The sequence below is a fragment of the Microtus pennsylvanicus genome, chromosome 1 (genome assembly GCF_037038515.1).
Source record: "Microtus pennsylvanicus isolate mMicPen1 chromosome 1, mMicPen1.hap1, whole genome shotgun sequence".
Lineage (NCBI taxonomy): Eukaryota > Metazoa > Chordata > Mammalia > Rodentia > Cricetidae > Microtus > Microtus pennsylvanicus.
The window spans coordinates 157,930,108-157,945,370 of record NC_134579.1 but is presented as its reverse complement, the minus strand read 5'-3'; the positions used below and the strand labels follow the sequence as shown (position 1 = coordinate 157,945,370).

Sequence of the window (15,263 nt, the reverse complement as noted above, 5' to 3'; positions counted from 1 at the left end):
ATGCTTATTGTCTTGTCAAATGTACCATTATTGTTAAGGCCTCTTGAAAATTTAAATTCTTTTTTTTCCTATTTTAAGATTATTCTCTGAAATTTTTGAAACTCAATTGTTTTCTCTTTATTTAAGAAAATTGTATATGGGGCAGTTGACGCTTTAAAAATAGGGTCTGACCATATACCTCTGTGAAGTTTTTTGTCTGCTTTAGCATAGTATCCTTCTTTCATATTGTATGGTATGGTAAATTAGATTTGTTTTAAACACACACACACACACACACACACACACACACACACACACACACACACCCTAGTGCTATAAAATATTTTGAATGAGAGCTGTATAGGCTTATCTGCAATTATTTCTTGTCATATAAGTCTGTTATACAAATTGGAAAGAAAGCTATGAGTATGTGAGGTTTCCTTTGAGTTTCATGTCTGTAATTCTGAAGTATTTTAAAATCTTACTATAGTTTATCATCAAATTAATGTTTAATTTTAAGTAAATTTTATTTCATAGCTCATTTCTAGAAAGAGGCAAGTGTTTTTATTAGGTAGCTTCTGTATTTAATATAGACTAATGAATGGTTGGTTGAACTAAAATGCTCTTTGTTGTTCAAACATAGTTCTTTGGGAATTTGGGAATGGACTTTTGTAGTCCCAAATTGATTTCAATCAACAAGTGGAAGGATCTTATCTTTCTTTTTTCTTTTCTTTTTTTAGAAAGCACCAAGTTGAGTGATGATTCAGTTAAGCTAATACTTTTTTCTTGGTTTTGTTTTTGAATAGTTGGAGCAGATATTGGGAGAGAAGAAATTGAAAGTGGAGCTGCATTTCTCTTTATGACATTTCACTTGACGGACTCTGTTGGTCACGTGGAGACAAAAGCCATCAGACAGATGTTTGGTCCCTTTCCATTGTCATCTGCTACTACAGCTTGTAATGCCACTAATCGAATTATTTCTCATTTTAGTCAAGATGATATGACTGCTCTTGTCCAGATGGCAGAAAACCAGTGTAGTGATAAAGTGTTTTTTGGTAAAAACTTAGCATTTTCCTTTGATATGCATGATCTGGACCACTTTGATGAATTGCCAGTAAATGGCGAAGCCCAGAAAACTATAAGCTTAGACTACAAGAAGTTCTTGAATGAACATTTTCAGGAGCACTACACCCCAGAACTGAAACCCGTAGAAAAGACAAATGGTACCTTTTTGTGGTGTGAAGTTGAGAAGTACTTAAATGCAACCTCAAAGGAAATGACTGAAGCACCAAGAATTGAAGATCTCTGCTGTACCTTGTATGACATGCTTGCTTCTGTTAAAAGTGGTGATGAACTTCAGGATGAGGTACAGTTGAAGTTTTGAAGTTGTATATAAACATGAACTATTTTACCGAAAAGCTCTTTAAAAATTAATTTATTGTTATAGTATTGGTCTTCAACCTAGAGCCTTGAACATGCTGAGTATATGCTTTAGCACCAAGATACATACTCTGTCAGGAATATCCTTTTAACCATAGCTAGCATGAAAGTACTGTCTTAAACATTCTGACCTGTTACTGTAATGAGCTTTCTAACTAAGTGCTTTTACATCGGAGGCACATATACTTCCCAGTGGGCTCTTACAAGACTGAGGGTAATGAGTAGTAAAAGTGGGATGCTCCTATTTAAAAGAATTGTTTAACTGCAGTAATTAATATTTTTACTTGGAGAAATATGTAGATTTAAATGAGAAATTGTGTGGTTGTTTTTACAAGATTTTATATTTCTAAGCATATTTCTAAATTTCTAAGCGTTTTGTGACAAAATAGCCTCAAATATTGGAAATTTCATTTGTATGTTAATTGCCGTTGATTAAGAGAATTTTTTGACCAGTTTCTGTTTGAAACGATAACTATTGAGAATCAAATTAATCTGAAATACTTGGCTGACTAGATTTTTTTCCTAAAATAATTATATTATTTCCCTCTTACTTTTCCTCCAATCCTTCCATGCACCCTGCCCCCACTTCTACTCTTGTTTTCTCACAAATTTGTGTCCTCTTTGTCTTTAATTATTTTATTTTACACACACACAAACAAGTGTGTGTGTGTAAATTGCCCCATCTGTATAAATTGTGTGTAAATTGCCCTGTCTGTATATTAATTGTATGTGTATTATTTCATTGGCTAACCAATTGGTTACTTTAAATATTCTTTAGTTGCCTGTAGTTTTTTGTCTAGGGTTGAGGCCCATGAGATTTCCATTTTACAGCTTAGCATGTTATCCTTGTTCAGGTCTCTTTTTGGCATCTATATTGATGATACTTCATAGGTATCTCAGCTCAGATATACTAGGAGACATGGTCTCACAGCAACTTCCTGTTCCTCTGGTTTTTACAGTCTTCCTGTCCTCTTCTACCATGATCCCTGAGCCTTAGGTGCAGGAATTGTGTTGTAGATCTGCTACTTTGGACTGAGAACACATGACCACTTGTGCTCTGCATTTTAGTCCCTTGTGGTTTTCTGTAATGATCTCCCACTGGTACAGAGGGAAATATCTTTGAGGAAGAGTGGTATATGACCATAAGGGTACATATTTAGAGTGTAGTTAGGAATTATGTTGGTTTAGTAAAATGGCTATTATAGTTTCTCCATCAAGATACATGACTTCACTAACCCTAGATGATTTCCCAATTGTTGAGTGTCTCTTGAGTATTAATTAGAGACCTATTAGTTACCACCAAGGTCTGTGTACCTCTCTTCCACCCCTAAGGTTCTTGTTTCATAATGTTTGTTGTTGTGTGTTGGGGACCAACTTTAACAAGTATACCACTTACCAGGGTGGGGTGAGATTAGAAAAATAAGTAAAGAGCACGAAGACGCAGTGCAGATAATAAAACAGAAAACAGGATAGTACCAGGGGGGAGTCCCAGTGAATACTGATGTGTCAAGGTTGTTGTGTTCAGAGGACAATTTGGGGAATCATTTCTTTTCCAACATTATCCTGGATGCCCAAACTAGCTCATCAATTTTTGCAGCAAGCATCTTTACCTGCTGAGCCATCTCAGCAGCCTGGTGCAGTAGATGTTTTATATAGTTTCACTTAAGAATATGCTGCATCTCATGTGTCATCTTTTAGTATATCTTAATTTCACATTATAATGAGCTTTTATTATAGCATTTTTAGATAATGCATGCAATGTTCTTTGATGATAATTCGTTCTCTGTTGCCCTTTCTTATCCGTTTCCATTCCATGTCTGTGGTAGTCCTACTTTACTTTCCTGTCCTGTTTTCTTCCCGAAGTTCCACAGATATGTTAAAGCGTGTGATGTTCAACTTTGTGACAATGACTTATTTTACAGTTTACTTATTCTACAGCTACAACCACATTCCTACAAATAACACGGATGGAAGAAACTGCTGTGTGAATGCCATTCTTTGGTGTTCATCCCGAGGCACCTAGGCTGATTCTATAACTTAGTTTTTCAAAGTACATTAGTGATAAACATGTCTGGGGGTATTTTAGCTGTAACTGTATATACACAGAGTTAGGTATAATTATATGGGAGTTTTATGTTGAACTTTCTGAGAAATTTTCGTATTGAATTCTGTTCCTGTGGCAGTGTATACAGGATGCCACCGTACTTGTGAGCGTTTCTTTTCTGCCTGGGTTCAAATGGAATCTCATCTTTCTTTTGGGTTATACTTCCCTGATATGCTAGTATATTTTTATTTAATTCATTGGTCATTTATATTTCTCAGTTTGAAAAGTGTGTGTTCAATTTATTTACCCATTTACTGATTGAATTGGTTTTGTTTTGGTGTTTTTTTATTTCTATTTATCCTGGATTTGATTCCCTATAAGATAAATATCTTGTACTAAAGATTGTATTATTTGTTGTTCTTATGTGTACTTTTTGGTTTGTGTATATATCCTGGAATTGATCCTCTGTCAGATGAGTATTTAGTAAAGAATTTTTTTTCATTATGTGGACTGTCTCTTTACTCTCAGTTGATGATCTTTTTTGCTGGGTAGGGCTATTTTATTATTTTAGTGTGTCAGTGCTTTTTTATTTTAATTTCTTTTTAGATTTACTTAGTCTTTCATAATTTCATACAAATACAATATATATACTTTGATCAATTGAATTGTACTTTGATCACATCCTCTCCCCCTATTATTCTCTCGTATCCTCCTTCCCATCAAACTCTTTCATCTTCCTAACAGGTCTTCTACTGTCATATCCTTTTGTGTATGTGCTCCACTGCATTCAATTAGTTTTGCCTTCATGAACATGAATGAAAGGTTACAAGGTCAGTTTACCAGACTATACTACTACAGCTTAGGACCACTCCTGTACTGCTCCCCAAGGTGGGGTGGAGCTTTATGAGCCCATTCTTGTCCATGGTTGAATGTTGGTGGACCCAGCCTTGTGCCGTTCTTGTGCAGATACCATTACTGTTATATGTTTGCATTTATAACAACCAGGTCATATCTAGAACACAGTGTTTTGCTGTTTTCCTTCCCACCCTCTCACTCCTACATTCTTTTGTCCCCTTTTATGTCATGTTCCTTAAGCCGTGGAGGTGGTTTTGTAGATGTCCTAGTGAGGGCTGAGCATTCAGCAGTTACTTGTTCTTACTATCTTGAGCAGTTATGAGTTTTTGCATTGATTGTTGCCTTCTCCAAACAGAACTTCCTCTGAAGTGTGCTAAGGCAGTGCTAATCTGAACAGCTATTCTTAAATGCTTAGAATGAAGTTTGACATCTTAAGATGTCAGCAGCAGGTTAACCCTAGGGCTTATGACCAAACATGGGCATTTGACCAGGCTTACAAGATAAGACATGAATTCCTCTAGTGGAGTTGTCTCAAATTTTAATAGAAAATCAGTAGTTACCTCCATTGCAGTTATGCCATTGTTTTTACCAGTGAATGCATTTAGAGTTTTTTTTTTCTTTTTTAAACTTATTTAAATTCTTATATTTATTTTAATATGTGAGTGTTTTGCCTACATGTAAGCATGTATGCCATGTGCATGCTTGGTGTCCATGGAGACCAAAGAGCTTATCAGATCCCTTGGAATGGGGGTTACAGGTGGTGTAAACATCCACTTGTATTCTGCTGAGCCTATCCACTGGCCTCTGCAGAAACGACAAGTTCTCTCAAGCAACCTCAAGCTTTTTAAATTATTTCCTGAACTGATGGAGTGTTTATTTTTGGTTCTGGGTATTGAATTCAGATCTTTCCACTGTTTACTTTTATCTCTCACATAAGCTTATAAAGAAAAAAGTTATAGGGGTAGTTATTTGATAGCAAAGTTAATCTCCTTATCGTTTCTTTTTTTTTCTTTTTATTTAGTAGTCCTTCTAATCAAACCTATGACCTTTTACATGGTTAGTCAAGCTCTTTACCACTAGGCTTTGTCCCTAACCCTTGGGTTTCTGAGACAAAATGGCAGTAGGTAGCATTAGTTGACTCTGAACTCCTCATGACCATCTTGTGGCCTCCTCTGGAGCACTGGGACTACATATCACATTATGCCCAGCCTTTAAATAATCATGTTGCCTACTGTTGTAGAAATTTGTCGTAACAATGTAGACATATTTTCACGTTACTTAAGCATGTAAAAAGCTACTTCTCTACTGAACATATTTTTGTTCCTTAATGTGTGCTTTTCCAGCTTTGAGCATAGGTTATTGATCTAGTATCTAGTGACTCTTTGACCCTTGACTGAGTAATTTTTCTATTTAGATTGTTGTCGTTATGATTAGAAAAACTTTAAGATTCCTTAACCTGTTGGAATTTAATTATTTTAGAAATTATTAAAAATGATCCCCTTAGTATAGTCAGCTACATTAGTTACAGGAATGCTACCATGTTTTAAATGACTGTTATGGATGAGCTTGCATCAGACTGTCTCTCTTGACATATCTATTTTCCTCTCAGTCTTTCAAGTTGTCTATGTATAAAATTGGAAAAAACAAAAACCAACTAAAAAAGTCTCCAATTCAAAATTGAGGCTCAAGTACAAAACAAGACAGTGTTAGACATTCTGGAACCTTTTCCCGCGGCATAGAGCATCCATTTTTGTTATGAGCTCTCAATCAGAAAATTTTGTTTGTTTATTGATGTGTACATATCTGTGTGAGCATATGCACACCTGTGTACGTGCATGTGCCAGAAGAGGGTGTAGAGTTGCTTCTCTGCCTAATTTTTTGAGGCAGTGTCTCTCCCTGGATCTAGGGCTTCTGTTTTCTGTGCTAAGCCAGAAGCCAGGACACCCCAGTGGTCTTTCTGCTTTTGCCACCCTTGGAAGTGGGGTTATTGGCATACTCCAGGCTTGTTTTATGGGTCTGGTCTTCTGAAGGTCTGTCTTTGTGATTGCAGTCTGTACTCTTAACACTGACCTGTCTCTCTCTTCGACTTTCATTATGTTTTAAAGAGAAGAACATAAATTGAAAAGTTGAAGGATTTTTAAAATTGTAAAGCTAGGTAAGTCTTGTCTCGACCTTCATAGTAGACAAATTTCTAACCCCTTATGTAACAATATTTCAAATATTTACTTAATAATATTGTGAGAATTTATGGTTATATATATATGAAGCATCTGGTACAATGTTCTCCAAACTGTTAGCAACATAATGTTTGAACATATCAGAGTTTTGACTTTATTCCTTATGAATTATAAATTCTAATCTGTGCCTTCAGATAAGCACTAAAGGGTTGATTGAAATATTGAGAAAGGCTACCATGGTCTAGATCTGTCAGAGTGTACATATTAGTATTATTCAAATACTAAGTGCTATTTGCAGCACAATTAATGACAGTATAAATACTATTGGAGTTGTTGTGTAATTACTTCCTAGGAAAACACTGAGTTTTAAATTTATTGATGTTCACAGCTTGTTTTTATGTAGATGGCACTTTCTGTAGCATTTGTAATCTGATATTTGCTGTTACCACTGTCTCTTGTATCTATAGAGATGACACTTCTTGACTCCTAGCAATTTATTTCTGAACATATTCCTTTTCTGATTTTTCCTGATCCCAGAAAGTGGAAATTATTTGGTTAGATTATCTTGTGATTGGAGATTATGATTTCTTTTCTGTTTCTGGTGTCATTGAAAATTTTATGAGAGTAATTAGTATGGTTTAATGTAGTGGTCTAAACTTTAGGTTCCCAGTACTTTATATTCTTTAAAGCTACTAGGAAGACACATAGAGCTATTCCTTGATATTTAGCACTATTGATAATTATTTTATTTGAAATTTAAAGAAAACATCTGTAATATTTTGTCAGTTTGTAAACAGGTATTCAACTTAGAAAATGTTATTAGCACTTAGATAAGTATTTAAGTAGGTAGACTATTTTGATCAGTTATCTGTATTTACATGTATGACTGTAAATATTTCTTTTGAGACAAAGTTAGCCTATTTTCTTTTGACAAATCCGAAAACTCAATATGCTATACATATTGATTTTACTAATTGCCTCACTAAGTTACTTTTCTATTATTGTGGTATGGCACCATTACCAAGGCCACTTAGGAAGTGTTTAATTTGCTTTACAGTTTCAGAGGGTTACAGTCTGTGGTGCTGAGCAAGGACATTGTGACAGAAACAGCTGAGAGATCACATCTTGGCCCATCAGGAATAAGCAGAGAATAAGAGAAGGGGAGAGAACAGGGGAGAGAGAGAGAGAAGGGGGGAGAGGGGGGGTAGGGATAGGGAGAGAAGTAGGGGAGAGAGAGAGATCACGAACACATGTACTCACTGGGAACGACCCAAGTCTTTTGAAACCCCTTAGCTCATTCCCACTGACACAACTGCTCAAAAGGCTACCCCTCCCAATCCCTCCTGAACAGTTTCACCAACTAAGGAATATTCGACTATGAGTCTTTGGGAGCCATTCTCATTCAAACCACCACCCTGCCCATCTAATTATTTCTAGTATGTGAGAATAAATTGTGTTCACATTCCAAGTTGTTTTAATTAAACTTGTACAACGACTTTGACTTTAGGTTTGTTAAATTGTTATGTTAGATTAAGTACCTGAAAATAGTGGTCATTAATTATTATGAAAATTTAATTTATCTAATTCTTTTCAGGCAGCAACAATTGCATTGCACCTTCCTCCTAGAGATAAACAAATGCTGTCCTATTTTCAAGACCATTTTTTTGTTAGTTGTAACTCTATTTCACAGTGTATGTATTTACTAATTTTCTATGCCACAAACCAAATGAGGATTAGTTTATAAATTTTAAGTATTGTCTACTTAGTATAATTATGCAGTATTTAATTCTGTATGAGCTGTAGATCCAAGGTCTTTTGTCAGAGTTACTCATGTTTTTAGCATTTTTATTATCACTTCTTTAGGGCTTCTCTTGCTGTGATAAAACACCATATCCAAAATAAACTTTGGGAGGAAATAATTTATTTCAATTCATACTTTTGAGATTTTTGTTCATCACTGTAGAAAATCAGGGCAGAAACCTGGAGGCAGGAATTGAAGCAGAAGCCATGGAGGAGTGCTGCTTACTTTAGTTCTCAGCTGGTTTCATACACAACCCAGTACCACATGCCCAGAGTTGGCACCACTTGCCACGGGCTGGGTCTTCCCACAGCGTAATAAATTAGCAGGCCAATATAAGAAGGCATTTTCTCTCAATTGTGGTTCCCTCTTCTCAGATAACTATAGCTTGTGTCAACTTCATACACACAGACATACACACAAAAAACCAAAACCAAAAAAGAAAACCAAAACCCCAAAATCAGGACAGTCACATTGTCTTCTAATGCAAATTGATATTACTTATTACCTCAAAGGAAGCCATTAATAATTTTGCCTTGTATATTATGCTTACTATAATGTGTAATACATGCTCTTTATTACTTCAGTGTGTAGCGTATTCTCAGAATTTGTAATGCATGTTTGTATAATTAAAAGACATGGATGAATTTTCCTTGATTTATGAGAAACAGAATTCCTCTTCTCTTTTTCTCTTAATGTTATTTATTCTATAGAAACTTGTTTTCACATTGCTTAGCATACTAGCCTGAGTAGAGAATTTATAATTTATCTACTTTTAAAACCTACATTGTAACCTTATAAATTTGTGAAGCTTTCTTCTGTCTTCAGAAGGGGTTCAGTAAGAAAGAAACGTACTTGTTTCAAGAACATTTAATGCTGGCGTGCCTGTACAGTTGTATCAAAGGTCAGAATTCCATGTCAGTTCAGATTCTCCTGTGCGTTTTGCCTTATTCAGACATTCTATTTCATTGTTAAATTTGGTTTGACAACTATATTTTTCCACATCCTAGCTATTTGATCCCAGCTTTGAAGCCTTTTTCTATAAAACGATTCATAGCTGTGTCTCTATCTCTCTCAGTAGCTTTTGGTCATTTTGCACCTAATCTCTACTTTCCCCCTCACTTTTTTTAGTGTTTGTTTTTAGAAAACCAGCTTTTGGTTGTGTTGCTTTTTAGCTTTATTTTTTGATATATGACTTAGCTTTTATTAGTAAAGCATATATTTGTTTTAAATAATTAGGCCTCTGAGAATTTTCCATTCTTTAGTTACAAAAGAGTTGAAATAACCCCGAAGGTCTTATTATACCCAGTTTTCAATTATATTTATTTTACAATGGAAATGATGGTTTTACTTACGTATTTTAGCTGTTGATGTCTAGGTTGGTGATGGTGCACTACAATCACTATTCTGTAGGCTATGCAGGAGATTGCTGGTTCGATGCTAGCCTGGGCTACTCATTTAAATAAATTGTAGTAATATGGAGCGGCGGGGCTGCGTCCCCAACACCCCAGCCGCCTGCTCGGCTAGCTTATGCCCCGAAATAATTACAGGGACACTGTATTCATTTAAACACTGCTTGGCTCATTTCTACCTAGCCTCTTCTAGGCTAACTCTCACACCTGGACTAGCCCATTTCTTATCATCTGTATAACACCGGTCTTACCGGGAAGATTCTAGCCTAAGTCCATCCTGGGTCGGAGCTTCATAGCGTGCATCTTCCCTGGAGCGGGGAGCATGGCGTCTCTCTGAGGCGTCTGCTCTGGAGAGGAGAGCTGTCGAGTCTGAGCTCACTTCCTCTTCCTCCCAGCGTTCTGTTCTGTTTACTCCACCCACCTAAGGGTGGGCCTATCAAATGGGTCTAGCAGTTTCTTTATTGCTTAGCCAATGAAATCAACAGATTGATATATGACACTCCCACATCAATAAATGAAAATGTCTCAAATTCAGCTGACTAAATGATTAATAGATTGGGCAGAGACTTAAGTCTCCCAGTGTAGACAAAGGTCTCCAGGTTCAATTGAAAAGAAAGATGAACTGTTTGAAAATAGAGTCCGATTTGGTTATACAGATATGTACATATAATGATATCATATCTAAAGCTGATAAAATACCCCACATTTGATCATAGTTCCTCTCTTTCTGTTAATTATTATTCTTTTATACAAAGATTTAAGCATTGTTAGCATAAAGACATTTCACTGTATGGATTGTGTTTAATCATAGTGAGTAATCTTGCTGCTTTACAAAATTTGCCATTATTCAAAGAAAAATCACTTTTATTCCATATTGGCTTTCTTTTAGGCTCATTTTATGCTAGTTTTAGGTTTTCTGAAAAAGCAGAAATATATAGTTTCTGAATATGTCTTGTTCCACATTTTTTCTTATTATTAACATCTTGCATTAGTTTGGCATATTTGTTACAATTGAGAGTCAGGATATCGATATATTATTGGTATAAACAAAGGCACTGTGAAACCACCTACCTGGACTTTTCTGTGGTGGAAGACAGTTTATTTGGGAATGCAAATTGCCAGGCGACCAGGAAAAACTTTGTCAGTTTTATGGGTAAAAGTAGTGTAGGAAGAGGTATGGGGCAAAACAGCCTACGAGTTAGCATGCGGACTGTTGAGTTGATCCAGAACTAGATGCTCATTGCCTGATGCATTTGACCATTGCAGGTAGATAAGGGAAATGTTGACTCTTTCTAACAAACACAAACTTACTTCAGATTTCTAAGGAATTCTGAATTTAGGATTCTATTTACTGCTTAATAATCCTTCTGTTTCCCTATGAGAGTGGCCTAGCTATAACATTTTCAGCAGCACTGCCATTTTGGGGGCCACTTTGGCCTAACAGTATCAATTAAAGTTCATAATTTATTATGATTCATTTTTGGTATTACAGAGTCTCTGGGTTTTGACTGATGTGTAGTGTGTGTGTGTCCATCAGTAGTTTCATTTTCCTGGAAGACTTTGGCCTCTGTCTTTTGTCTCCTACTATTTTGATATTTTTTAAACCTTATTTTGTGTATGCATGTGTACATATGTGTGTTTAGCATGCATGTTGTGGAAGAGGTCAGAGGACAACTTTAACTTTGGGATCATTCTCCCACCATGTGAGGTCCAGAGTGAACTGAGGCCCTTGGGCTTTTGCAGCAAGCATTTACCCTCTGAACCATCTGTTTCACAAGTCTCGTTTTTTCCCCCATTGAGCCCCTGGCAACCTTGATAGTTTTGCTTTTTGTATACTTTTTTGTTGTTGTTGTTGTTTTTTGGTTTTGGTTTTTCAAGACAGGGTTTCTCTGTAGCTTTTGGAGACTGTCCTGGAATTAGCTCTTGTAGACCAGGCTGGCCTCGAACTCACAGAGATCTGCCTGTCTCTGCCTCCCGAGTGCTGGGATTAAAGATGTGCACCACCACTGCCAAGCTCTTTCTATACTTTTCTTGAAAACCATTTTCTCTGCTTTTTTCCAGAATGTTCTGTAGGTGGAATCATAAAATACATATTGTTTACAGACTGCTTGTTTTACTTAGCAGTGTGCATTTAAGATTTTTCTGTGTCCTCTTGGGGTATGATAGTGTGTTTATTTTTAATACTGAACAGCACTACACTGTTTATTCATTTTCTTTCTTTCTTTTTTCTTTTTTTGTTTTTTTCGAGACAGGGTTTCTCTGTGGTTTTGGAGCCTGTCCTGGGACTAGCTCTTGTAGACCAGGCTGGCCTAGAACTCACAGAGATCCGCCTGCCTCTGCCACCCGAGTGCTGGGATTAAAGGCGTGTGCCACCACCGCCCGGCTTATTCATTTTCTTACTGTGGTACTTTTTGGTTATTTACAGGCTTTGATAATTAAAACTGAAAATATTTTTGTTTTTCTGTTACTTATTCTTTCTGTTTTGACATTTGCCCAACAGTTGCTTTTTGAGTACCTAATTTATTTTCCTTCCTTGAAAACTCTCTATGAAGAAGAAGTACTTTAACTTTGTTTAATTTGAAATGTACTTCCCATTAACTGCTCAAGTAAACATCTTTCAGGCTCTAAGCTTTGGGTTTGCCAATCTTTCTAGACCTTTGCTTTTTTTTCTGTGTTGGGAGCTGCCGATTGGTTTTGTTGTTTGGTTTGCTTTTGGTGTGGAAGCTAATTGGTTTTTTTTTTTTTGTTTTAAGTCTAATTAATTACATTTATTGACATATTTTATAAATGGATTTACTGTAAGATGAGGGTCTGTTTGTTGGGGTTTCTGTTCTACCCTGTTCCCACAGCTGTTACCTTCCCCCCCGAAAATCACACAGAGATTCTCTATTAATAATAAACTGATTGGCCCATTAACTCAGGCTTCGTATTAGCTCTTATAACTTATATTAACCCAATATTCTTATCTATGTTAGCCACATGGCTCAGTCCCTCTTTCAGCGGGGTAGGTCACATCCTGTTTCTTCGGTGGTCTGGGCAGTACTGGGGAGAAGAGCTTCCCTCTTCCCAGAATACTCCTGTTCTCATTGCTCCGCCTCTACTTCCTGTCTGGTTTTCCCATCTATACTTCCTGCCTGGCTATCGGCCAATCAGCGTTTATTTAAAATATAATTGACAGAATATATAATTGTCCTTCACCAGACTTACTTTTGTTTTTTACATACCTTTTTGTGTGTGTGCATGCTCTTTCATCCTCCTCTTTCTTTCTTACCCACCCCACTTTTTGTTGGTTATGTAGCCCGAGTTAGCCTCTAACTCAAGGTCTTCTTCCTTCCCAATGCCGAAAATATAGGTGTGCATCCCTGTGTCCGCCAATTGAGTACTTTTAAAACAATTCCTGTTGTGACTTTCTTTGGGTTGTAAAAGATAAAAGATGCTCCTTTTAACAGATATGGTGGTTGGGGTTTACATTCTGTTTTTGGCATTTGAGTTTAATGCTCCAGTTGCCTCTTGCATCATTTGTAGTTGATCAAACACTCACTACAGTTCATTTTGTCATACTTTACAGGTATTCAGTACGAGTATTCATTCCTTCTGTTCTTCATCTCTTAAAATCCTGTTAGTTCTATTTTGGAACTTCTCTCTATATAGTCTCTGTCTTTTGAGGGGCTTTAAATATCATCTTAAGTACTTACTGTCTTGCATCCTAGGTGAACCCTGTCTCTGGCAACCTTCTTCTGTTTCTAGATCTCTACTTGGTTCTTAATCACTTATTGTTTTGCCTTTTGTCTTTTACCTCAGCGGCCGTTTTGTTGGCTTTTCAAAATCTGTTTTTTTTTTTTAACTTTTCTCATTTATTTGTGTGTATATGTGTGAATGTATGTGGAGATCAGAGAACAGTTTACAGCACGTGGTTCTCTTCTACCATGTGAGTTAAACTTAGGTCATCAGGCTTGTGTAGTGTTGTTCACTCATTGAACCATGTCACTGGTCCTATTTATTCATGTTTCTGATTTTTTTCTAGATATGCTTTATGATTGACTTTTTTTTATGACAGTGATTTTTAGTGTAGGAGTTTTTTTCCTCCCATGTGTTTTCATTAACTTAATTGTTAACTTAAAACTTACCTAGAGTCTTCCAAGAAGAAAGCCATCATTGAAGAATTGCCTAGATCAGTTTGGTGTCGGGCATGTCTGTGGAGGATTGTCTTATTTGATGCAAGAGGTCCCAACCCACTGTCAGTAGATGAACTCCTAGACCATATCAGAGCTAGCTAAGCATGAGCCTATGAGTAACTCAAGAAACAACATTTCTGTTTTGAGTTCTTCACCTGACGTCCTTCAGTGGTAGACTGTAACCCGGAAGTGAAAGATTAAATAAACCACTAGTTGCTTTTAGTCACAATGTTTTATTTCTCAGAAGTAACTAGAACAACAGTTTCCATAATTTTATTTTTATTGTGTTTAAGATTTATTTATTACTGTGCCAAACATGGTTAATTGACTTATGCATGTTTTGCCTGCATGTATGCATATGTGTCACGTGCCTGCCTGGTGCCCAGAGAGACCAGTAGAGAGTGTTGGAATCCTTGGAACATGAGTTGTATATGATTGCTGGCCAGCATGTAGGTCCTCTGTAGAAGCAATAAGTGCTTGTAATCACTGACCCTTTTTTTCATCCCCACATTTTAATTTTAGATTGACATGAATTTGAAGCTTTTTCCTTTCACATTCCTCTGAGCCCCTCCTAAATTCTTACAAGAGCTGTGACCCCTGCTTTGTTTGGGGTCATCATTGATAGGGATGGGAAATCGTGTTCACTTTCCTGCTTCAGCTAAGATCAGTGCTAGTTGCCAGTCTGCACTGAGCACTTTTCATCTAGGTTACCCCAAGGAGGAAGCTCCCTAGCTTGTTTCAGAACCAGAGCTCACATGACCACACACTTTAGCCTTTTTGTTCTTTCTTTCTTTCTTTCTTTCTTTCTTTCTTTCTTTCTTTCTTTCGCTCAATTTTTGTCATAGAAATATGTTTGTCCTCTGTTTTCCTTATTTATCACAACACATAAACACTGTCTGCAGTCTTCATAAGTAGAAATGGTAATTTTTTCAGAAGAAGCCCTCTTGTTTTTAAGCAGAAAAGTGAGATTTTCAAGATAATTTTATGAAAATATTAAAATAAAATAGAAATCATGTAACTAGAGATAAATACATTAAACCAATTAGGTCAGCCTCAGACAATACATTTTCTTATTTGTGCCTCCTAGAAATTTATATAGATAAAACACGTGTATATATATATATATATATATATATATATATATACACACACATACATATATATCTATATTTGTTTATCTATCTATCTGTCATCAAAAATATTTATTCCATGACCTGTGGATTGAAGCTGTGAGACCATGTATACATTTATTTTGTGTGATATTGCAACATGATGTCAGTTTAACTTTTCAAGAAATATGCAATATAGTTATAGCCCCTTCCCCCCAAATACTTGTTTTAAGTCAGTTAGATTTTTTTTATTCAGCCATATTGATAGCTGTCC

At 36.2% G+C, this 15,263-nt stretch overlaps 1 protein-coding gene across 3 annotated transcripts in view; it reads left to right on the top strand.

Annotated features, from left to right (window-relative positions):
* The window catches only part of Ascc3 (activating signal cointegrator 1 complex subunit 3), a 293,022-nt gene that overhangs the window by 26,552 nt on the left and 251,207 nt on the right, over window positions 1–15,263 (top strand). For all 3 annotated transcript variants that reach the window (XM_075944106.1, XM_075944115.1, XM_075944122.1), the window contains exon 4: window positions 786–1,345. In XM_075944106.1, coding sequence (XP_075800221.1) covers window positions 786–1,345 — 560 coding nt within the window. The remainder of the gene's footprint in view (window positions 1–785; window positions 1,346–15,263) is intronic.